Source organism: Aythya marila (genome assembly GCF_965140915.1).
Source record: "Aythya marila genome assembly, chromosome: 26".
NCBI lineage: Eukaryota > Metazoa > Chordata > Aves > Anseriformes > Anatidae > Aythya > Aythya marila.
Genome location: NC_139067.1, coordinates 1,897,524 through 1,906,976, shown reverse-complemented (window position 1 = coordinate 1,906,976; position 9,453 = coordinate 1,897,524). Strand labels below are relative to the sequence as shown.

The window sequence follows — 9,453 nt, the reverse complement described above, 5'->3', positions numbered from 1 at the left end:
GACCCCCTTGGTGCTGTCCCATCGCTGTGCCGTGGTTTGGGGTCACGGTCCCCAGCTGAGCATCCACGGTGGGTGATGGGCACAGCGGTGTCCCCGTGGTGCCATCCTGCTCTCCGTGCCCCATGGAGCTGGGGGGGGACAGGGCTGTGTGCCCCCAGCTGGGTTTGGGTCCCCCCACCCCGGTGTGGGACATGGGGTGCAGATGCCTGCTCAGCACCAGGTATCCCCTTCCCATCCCCAACCCCAAACCCTCCCCAAACCTTCTCCTCTTTCCCTTTCTAGGACTTCCCCATGCTCAGGGCTCAACATTCCCACTCTGTAGGGGAAAAATCTCCTCCATGCCTCGCCTCCAGGCATCTTTTTGCCCCCCCCCAGGCAGCAGCCCATCAGGGATGTGCTCCCCCTCTCAGCCCTACATTGCAAAACCTCCTCCGCACGGCCGCGACAGCCAGTAAACTTTTCCCCTTCCAGCGAATAAATAAACCTCAGAAAACCAGAAAACCGGTCTCGCTCTGCTTCCCCACGCCGCCCCCCGGCCCCCACATCGCGGGGCTGGGAACTGGCGGAGGAGCCGCCGAGCTCAGCCCCAACCTCTCCCCGGGCTCCCGAGCAAACAAACTGAATCCCCCGTGCAAAACAAGCCGGGCTTTTGAAACGCTTCCCCTTCCCATCCCGCTCTGCTGCTTACGCCGGGGAGGATGTGTGAGGGCTGAGGCCCCGGGTGATGTCAAGCCATTATGTCAGGGGCTGGCCGGGCTTTTCGGCCCCGATTTTGCCCCTTTTTTCATGGAGACCTCCAGGGATCTGCCTCTTGTTTTTCCCCTCCCTCCACGCAACCCCGTGGCTCCCACCCCAACATTGTCTCCCTTTTGGAGGGGGTCTCCCAAGCCCCGCAGCCCCCCAACGGGTGCTCAGCCACGAGCTCCTCGCCCCTTCCCCAGGGTGGGCAGCGGTGGGGGCTCCGCCGCCCCATGGCGCGCAGCTCGCCCGCCCCACGGAGCCCCGGAGGCTCTGGTCTGGCTGCGAGGCTGCTCCCCCTGACGTCTCGGCCATCTGATGTTTGCTTGAGCCCTGGGATAAATAAACCTCGGATCTCACAGCCTCCCACGCAGCCGGCCAGCTCCCGCAGCCCGTGCTCCGCCGTGCCGCGCCGTGCCGTGCCGTGCCGTGCCCCTCGGTCCCCCGCTGCGGCCCCAGGTAAGAGGTTGGCCGACCCCTGCTGCGGGTTTGGGGTGATGTTGGGGTGATGCTGCGGGTTCGGCTCCCTCCTGGGCTCCCACTGTGGGTTTTTGGTTCGTCGCTTTGCCAATCCCAAAGGTGTTCGGGCTCCGGGTGCCTTCTGCCCACCTGCTCCGGCAAGGGCGCGTTGTGTCCAGCGGGCAGGGCGCAGGGTGGGACAGGCAGGACGTGCTCCTGGCCCCATCCTCAGCTCCTCGTCACCCCATTCCTCCATTCCCCACCTGCACGAAGGCTGCCAAGCCCCAAAAGGCCTCCCCGAGCCCTGGGGATCACTGAATTTCTGCAGCGTGCCCCGCGCTGCCCGGGGTGCTGAGCTGGCAGGGCAGGGCGCTGCGTGGCATCCTTTCCGCACCCGCGGCGAACCCAAAACCATATCCCAAAGGCCAGCCGGGGGTTGTCGAGCCCCATGACAAGCGAGGGTGCTCCGTGCACCTCACCCTCATCACCCCGAGCCCTCCTCAGCCCCTCTGCAGCTTGCGTTGAGCGCCGCGGCGAGCCCCGGGGGGAGCAAAACTCACCCCAGCACCGCCCGTGAGCGGCCAAACAGCCGGGCAGGATGAGGCCAGCGCTGGCTCGGCTCAGCATCCGTGGCCCCCGGCTGGGCTGAGCTCCACGCCGGAGCTGTCAGCGGTGATGGATGGGGAGCTGCGGCAGCTCTGGGCCCGCCGGCTCCCCGAGGCAGGTGCCGCGCTCTCGCCGCCGCTCAGCCCTGCCTTGGGAGGACGAGCTGCTTGCGCAGGACCAGCCGGCTCCCCGAGCCACGCCGGGGCCATGGGGCCGTGCCGGGGCCGGTTCCTCGCCGTTCTGCTCATCCTGGTAGCCACGGGGGCTTGGAGCCAGGAGGAGGGTGAGTTTGGGCATCCCCGTGCCCAAAACTTTTGGTGCCGTGGTGCCGCGGGGGGGGGTGTTTGTGCACCCCGCGGAGGTGCAGGCTGTGTGTCTCCCCCCTCGCAGCGCCGTGCGCCCTGCACGTGCTGGTGGCCCTGGATGTCACCGATTTCCAGCAGTCCAACCTGCAGCCCTACCTGGAGCGCATCCTGCGGGACCTGGCCGCCTTGGAGAGCCTCACCTGCCGCCCGCTCAGCCTCCGCCTCAGCCTGCAAAGCGTCGGGCAGGGGGGGGACACCATCTTCCAGGGGGGGCTGAGGCAGCCCTGGGTGGACGTGCTGCAGCGCCTGGCACGGGCGCATGCCTTCCAGCGCTCCTACTTCAACCAGCTCGCCCTGCAGAGCTTCCTGGGCACCCTGGCACGCCAGGAGGAGGACACCAAGGTAAGGGGGCCAGCAGCTCGCCGGGAGGACCCTCTCCTCGCCCAGTTTGCTGCTGGTGCAGCCGGTTTTCCCCTCGGCCAGGCGCTGCTGGTGCTGACGGACGGGCTGGATGACGAGGTGCAGCGGATGAAGGAGGTGGCCACAGCAGCCTGGCTGCAAGGTTGGGGCAGAAAGGGGTTGGAGGGGACCGGGGGACGCCCCCCAGCACGGCGTGCCACCCCTGGGCACCTTGTCCCACTCCAGGCCAGGCCGACCTGCTGCTGACCGTGGCCGTGAACAACGCCACGAGGCTGGGGGAGCTGCAGCAGCTGGAATTCGGGCGGAGGATGGGGAACGGGCAGCAGCTCGCCGTCGACATGCCCGAGGCTGGCGGGCACGTGGCACAGGAGCTGGTGAGAATGGGTGGTGACGGCGGGGTCCCCGTGGGGGCTGGGGTCCTCCTGGGGGGCTGGGGTCCTCCTGGAGGGGCTGGGGTCCCCCGTGGGGGGCTGCGTGGGGATGTCACCACCTCTCCACAGCTGGCACTGGCGGAGAGGACGTGCTGTGGGACGTGTCCCTGCACCTGCGTGGGGCTGCCCGGCCTGCGGGGTCCCAGCGGCCCCTTGGGGAGCAAGGTAAAACACTGGGGGTGCCCAGCCCTGCGGGATGCTTTCGGCCCCGACCTTTTTCCCTTCGTGGGGGGGCCCCGAAGCCCAGCCCCGATCCCTTTCCCAGGGCCACCAGGCGCCCTGGGAGCTGGGATTAACTCCGGCCCTTGCCCCATCCGGTCCCAAGCCGCTGCTCCTCACTCCTCTCCCCTTCCTCCCCCAGCTGGGAACGGAGCCCAGGAGCTCTGGCTCCCAGCCCGGGGTCCCTCCTGGAGCCGAGGGGGTTGTGGGGGTCGTGGCTGCTGCCCCCGGGGTCTCTCTGTCCTAGGGGGTGGCCGGCAGCAAGGGACGTGCTGGAGACGAAGGCGAGCACGGGCACAGCGTGAGTCGGCCGTGGGACCCCCGGGGAGGGGGACGGGGTGGTCCTGGGGGCTCGGGGGTGCTGTGAGCACATTTTATGGCCGGGCACGTTGTCTTTTTGATGCTTTTTTCCCCTCCTGAGAGCAGGGGGAGCAGGGACCAGCAGGTCTGCGGGGTAGCCGAGGGATGCAGGGATGCCCGGGGCAGTGTGGAGCGAAGGTGAGTGTTTGGCACAGCCTGGCACGGCTTGGCACGGCTTGGCACAGCCTGGCACAGCCTGGCACGGCACGGCACGGCTCCAGCCCGTGGTGCAGGCGCCTGCTGCTGCCCCTCCTGCTCACCCTCCTCTCCTTTAGGGCGCCGTGGGTCACCCCGGGGAGCAGGTACGTCCCCGCCTCGCTGCTTACCCTCCGGCACCACGGGCACGGACGGGGAGCTGGCAGCGGCAGGGAGACCTCCAGGAGGACGGAGAGGGAAGGGATGGGGCTGGGGGTGGAAAGGGGGGTGGTCCCGGCAGGTGGAGGAGCGGGGTGGTCTGTGGTGCTGCGGGAAATAGGGCAAAGCCTGGGTGCTCCATGCCGTGCCCTGCACCCCGTGCCATTTTGCAGGGACCTCCTGGAGAAGCCGGCTACGACGGGGTGGACGGGGAGCAGGTGAGCTGAGCAGCGGGGATTTGTGCCCCCCTCCTCTCCCAGGCAGATCCAGGCAGGGGTTCAGCCTCCTTTCTCCTTCCCAGGGCGAAGCGGGGACCCCCGGGCACCCCGGAGAGAAGGGGACCCGCGGGAGGCAGGTGCGGGGCTGCTCCGCTGAGCCTCGGCTGCTGCTGCCTCCTTCGCCCTCCACCCGCACCCTAAATCCTTTCCTCTCACCTCCACCCAGGGACAGAAAGGCTCCCGGGGTGCCCGGGGGGAGAAGGGACCCCCAGGACCCCGTGGAGAGGTGGTGAGTGCGGGTTGGGGTCCCTGGGGGCGCGGGGGGTGCCCTGGGTGCTCGCTGACCCCCCCCTCTGTTCCCCAGGGAGCACCCGGGAGGAGCAGCCTCGAGCCCGGCACCCCGGGGTGGAGAGGAGAGGGGGGACCCCAGGTAAAGGCTGGAGGGGGCCGGGATTTTGGGGGGGGGGGTGCTGGGAAGCAGTTTGGGGGGAAAACCAGTCCTTTAGGATCATTTTGGGGACTGGAAGGTTTCCCTTTGCAGGGTGACCCCGGTCCAGACGGTCCCCAGGGGTCCCCAGGGCCACCGGGCCCCCCGGCTCACCCGGTAGGTGCTGGTGACAACAGGGGGGGGGACACGGGGGGGCTGTGACAACACCACGAGCTGGGGACATGGCCGGTGACCCTGCTTCCCCCCGCAGACCTCGTGCCACAAAGGGCAGCCGGGAGCGCAGGTAGGGGGTCCGGGGGGGGTCCCATTTGGGGTCTGTCCCCCCCCCCAAGGGCTGGGGACACCCAGAGCCACCCCATCTCCTCGCAGGGCAAGAAGGGGAACCGCGGCAGCGCCGGGCAGGGGGGCGAGAAGGGGCACGGAGGAGCTCAGGTAAGGCTGGGGTGACCCCCCCCTGCCCCGTGTGGGTGCCCCTATTGCCCCCCATTCTCTTTCCGCAGGGGGTGCCGGGGCCACGGGGGACAAAAGGTGTCAGCGGCCGCCCGGGGAGCAGAGGAATTCAGGTGCTGCCCCCCTCCCCGTGCTGGGGGTCCCGCTGGGGGTCCCGCTTTTGGGGTTCCCCCTTGAGCCGCTTTTGCCTCTCGCCCAGGGTGCGCCCGGAGCCGAGGGTCCTGTGGGAGCAGCGGGGCCAGCCGGCCCCAAAGGGGAAAAGGTGAGCTGTAGGGTGGTGAGGGACATTGCAGCCCCCCCAGTGCCCCCAGCTTGCTGCCCCGTTGTCTCTTCCAGGGCCAGGAAGGAGCCGAGGGCAGGAAGGGGAGCGCGGGACCTCGGGGACCCAAAGGTGCCCTGGTAAGGCTGGGCAGGGTGCCCCTTGGGGACAGGGCTGCCCGGTGGGGACAAGGCACTTGCATCCCCTTGGGGACACTCTGAGGCTTTGGGAACACAGATATTTATGTAGATCCTGCAAAAAAAACCACAGTTTTGGGGTTTTTCTCCCCTCCTAGGGCGAGATCGGGTGCGACCGGCGAGGCGCCCCGGGGAGACAGGGACCGAAGGTACCTGGGGGGGGGGGGACAGAGCTGGAACCGAGCCCCTTGGGGCTGCCAGGAGGGTGCTGTGCTCACTGGTGCTGCTCCCCCCAAGGGTGCTCGGGGGCTGCCGGGGTTCCCGGGGGTGCAGGTGAGCGCACGGGGCCGGGGAAGGGGGCTGGGGACCCGGCCAGCCCCCCCTGAGCCTCCCCTCCAGGGCCAACGGGGCGAGCAAGGAGCCCGCGGGGACAAGGGCAGGCGAGGGCTGCCTGGGCGCAGGGTGAGTACGGGGCACAGCCCCCCCGGGACCCCCCCCCATGGCCGTGCTGTGGGCTCAGGGGGCCGAATTTTCCAGGGAGAGCCCGGGAGCAGAGGAGAAGCCGGCAGCCACGGCAGCCTGGGACCGCCGGGGGTGATGGTGACGCTCTGCAAATTCCCTTTTTCTCCCTTTTTTTTAGCCTTTTTACCTCCGATGGGGACACCCCCGATGGGGACACCCCTGATGGGGACACCCCCGATGGGGACACCCCCAGTGGGGCTTGTTGCTCCCATCCCATCCCTCAATGCCTTTTTTCTCCTTATTTTTCCCCTCTCCTCCTCCTCCAGGGCCCCAAGGGCTCTCCGGGCGTCCCCCCTTCCACGGTAAGGGCCGGATGGGGACGGGACCCCAGCCCCAAAGTCTGTAGGACCAGGAGCTAGCAGGGGGGGAGTTCAGCACCCCCCTGGCTGCAGAAAGCTTTGGGGCTGACCTCGCTCCCTGCTCCCCTCCAGCCCTGCGAGCTGAAGGCTTTCATCCGCCAGCGCTGCGGTGAGCGGGGACGGGCTCGGGGGGTGGTGGCAGAGGGGACAGGGGACAGAGAACGGGGGAAAAAACGATGGAAAACGCTCAGGGGGTGGCCGTGCAGGCGCGGGACACCACAGCAGGGCTTGTCCCGGAGCTGCCCAAACCCCCTCGCAGCCTCCAGCTCGCCCTCCTGCCCTCTTTTCCCCACGGAGCTGGTGCTGGTGCTGGAGACCTCGTCCACGGTGCCGCCGCCTCTCTTCTCCCGCATGAAGGAGCTGCTGGCCCTGCTGCTGAGCGACCTCCACGTCTCCCCGGCCGGCTGCCCGGCGGGGGCTCGCGTGGCCGTGCTGTCCTACGCGGCCTCCCCCAGCTACCTGCTGCGTTTCGGGGAGGCGCAGAGCGGGGCCGCGCTGCTGGGGCGCCTCCGCCGCCTCTCCCCCAGCCGCTCGTCCCAGCGGGGCCGCCTGGCCTCTGCCATGCGTTTCGTGGGGCTGCACACCCTCAAAAGGGTGCGGCGGGCCGTGCTGGGCAGGAAGGTGGCCCTTTTTGTCACCAGCGGCCGCAACCAGGCCCTGGAGGGCGTCGGGGAGGTGGCCCTGCAGTACGAAGCGCTGGGCATCGTGCCGGTGGTGCTCACCTTCAGCCCGCTGCCCGAGGTGGTGCGAGCTTTCCAGGTGAGGATCCGCTCCCGGAGCCGCGTGGCTACCAGCCCCGTGGCCACCCCGAGCTTATCTCTGCCCCCCCCCTGCAGGTGAACAGCCTCTTCCAGGTGCTCCAGCTCTCCACGACAGATCCCGACAGGGACGCGGCGCTGCTGCAGCAAACCCTGCTGCCCTGCGTGCTCTGCTTCGGTAAGGCAGCGGGGCTGCCACGGGGCTCAGCACCCCCAGCACCCCCCTTTTGGCTCATCCTGTGCCCCCCCTTTGCTCCCCCCAGACCTCTGCCACCCCGAAAGCTGCCCCGCAGCCGTGCCACCCCGCAACCCTCTGCGCCTGGACGCCGACCTGGCCCTGGTGGTGGACAACGCGGCGCTGCCGGCGAGGAGCCTGGAGGCTGTTGGCGAGCTTTTTGGCAACCTCTTAGGGCGCCTGCAGCCAGCGCAGCGGGGTGCCCGCGTCGCCCTGGTGCTCACCGGCCCCACCGCCCCCCAGAAGGGTTTGGGGGAGGTCGATTTGGGGCTGCAGAGCCCCGGGGAGCAGCTCCGGGAGCGCCTCCGCCTCGCGCTGGTGCCCAGGGTGGCCGCGGCGGCACCCGGCGGCGCGGTGGCGTGGGCGCTCCGGCACGTCTTCCCGGGGGGCACCCGCGGCCGTCTCCGCGTCCTCTTCGTGGTGGGGACAGGGGACGGGGCGCTGTGGGATGGGGAGGCGAGGCAGGCGCTGGTGCCCTTCTCCCGCTGCAGGGATTTTGGGGTCTTGGTGCTGTCCCTGGGTCGGAACGGGACGGAGAGGCCTGAGGTGGCGGTGCCGGAGGTGCTGGCGGGGTGGCGGCACCACGAGCTGCGCCTGGGCTCGGTGCAGGGCCCTGAGCTGGGGTATGCCGAGAGGATGGCGCTGGGCTTCCTCCGGAGCCTTTGGGGTGAGCCGTGCTGGGGCTTGGAGCACCACCGGGTCCTGCCCCCGGCTGCTCCGGGTGGGGACGGGTTCCCAGGAGGCAGCTTGGAGCCCCAAACCTTTTTTTTTTTTCCTGCCCCTCCATCGTTTTTCTCTCCTGCGTTGCAGCGGAGAGCAGCCGGCACCCCAGCACCCCAGGGTGCCCCCAGGGGCCGTCTCCCTCCGGTGCCAACACCACCGAGCCGTCCCCGGGGACCCCCGCGCAGTGAGTGAGCAGCACCGGGGCCACCCCCCGGCGGGTGGGGGCTGCGCCTCCTCTCCCCCGGGCGCATACCGAGGGGTCTGGCACCCATCTCCCCTCCCAGGACCCCCGAGAGCCTCTCCGTGCCCCTCAGGGGGCTGCCCACGGCATCCCCCAGCCCCGGGAAGGGCCGGAGGGCGGTGGCCGTGCCCGGGCTGTGCGCCCTGGATAAGGACCCCGGCACCGCCTGCGCCGACTTCTCGCTGCGTTGGTACCACCGGAGGGACACGGGGACCTGCGAGCGCTTCTGGTACGGGGGCTGCGGGGGCAACGCCAACCGTTTCGGCACCCAGAAGGACTGCGTCCACACCTGCGTGGGCACCGGTAGGCGTGGGGAGGGCGTGGGGGGGCGTGGGGAGGCGCCCCCCTCCCCAGCAGGGCACCCCCAGCCGGCTGCGCTGACGCCGCGCCCACCTTGGACAGGTCCCCGTGGAGCCGGCGAGGGGAACGCGACGCGGGGTGAGGAGAATTTGAGGGGGGCAGGAAGGGGATGAAACCCTCCCCAACCCCACCTCCGACCCCCCCGGGGGTCCCCTCGTGCCTTGCAGCCGCCTGCCTGGAGGCTCGGGACGCGGGGCCGTGCCGCTCCTACTCGCCCAAGTGGTTCTTCGAGGAGCCCGGGCGCTGCTCCCTCTTCTGGTACGGGGGCTGCGGGGGCAGCCGCAACCGCTTCGAGAGCCGGGAGCAGTGCGAGGCCCTCTGCGTGGCCCCGGGAGCCGGGGGGAGCCGGGACCCCCTCCCCAAAAACTCCTCCTCCTGCGCTCCCGGCTGCTGACGCGCGCCTTGGGGGTACCCCCCCAAAAAAATAATAAATCATCCCCTGGAGACGCTGCCGCCTCTCCCGGCCTCCGTGGGGTGGAGGGAGGAGGATCTGGGAGGATTTGGGAGGATTTTGGAGGGTTTTGGAGGGTTTGGGAGGGTTTGGGAGGGTTTGGGACAGCTCCGGCACGGCGAGGGGGCGCAGAGCCCTGGCACCGCTCCGCGCGCCCCTCTGCCTGCGAGGCTGAGGAAGGGGTTTTGGGGGGGGGTTAAAATAAAACCTCGCGGCCCTTTTCACGCCTGCTGGTGCTGTGGGGCCGGGGGGAGGCGAGGGGATGAGGGTGGGCGCCCCGGAGCTGCGGGGAACCCCGGCCAGGCGCGCCGCGTCCCGGCCAGATGCAGCTGCAGCGTCCCGGGGGGGAGCTGCGGGGGCCGGAGCCAGGCGAGGGGGGAGGCAGCTGCGCTGCTGGCCG

The 9,453-nt window shown here is 69.8% G+C and overlaps 1 protein-coding gene across 1 annotated transcript; it reads left to right on the top strand.

Moving 5' to 3' along the window:
* Nucleotides 1-1,152: 1,152 nt before the first annotated feature.
* Nucleotides 1,153-8,996, top strand: LOC309887671 (uncharacterized protein; the record flags this gene model as incomplete). Its single annotated transcript, XM_082779579.1, has 31 exons — nt 1,153-1,197; nt 1,922-2,086; nt 2,194-2,510; nt 2,592-2,670; nt 2,754-2,902; nt 3,029-3,124; nt 3,426-3,479; nt 3,605-3,676; nt 3,814-3,840; nt 4,066-4,110; nt 4,194-4,247; nt 4,337-4,399; nt 4,475-4,540; nt 4,809-4,841; nt 4,928-4,990; nt 5,059-5,121; nt 5,208-5,270; nt 5,345-5,407; nt 5,563-5,613; nt 5,702-5,737; nt 5,804-5,866; nt 5,942-6,004; nt 6,193-6,228; nt 6,358-6,394; nt 6,545-7,044; nt 7,122-7,221; nt 7,307-7,945; nt 8,089-8,185; nt 8,286-8,545; nt 8,645-8,680; nt 8,770-8,996. The coding sequence occupies exons 2-31, from the start codon at nt 2,011-2,013 to the stop codon at nt 8,994-8,996; spliced, it is 3,528 nt and encodes a 1,175-aa protein (XP_082635705.1). The 5' UTR covers nt 1,153-1,197; nt 1,922-2,010.
* Between the last annotated feature and the right edge of the window lie 457 nt (nt 8,997-9,453).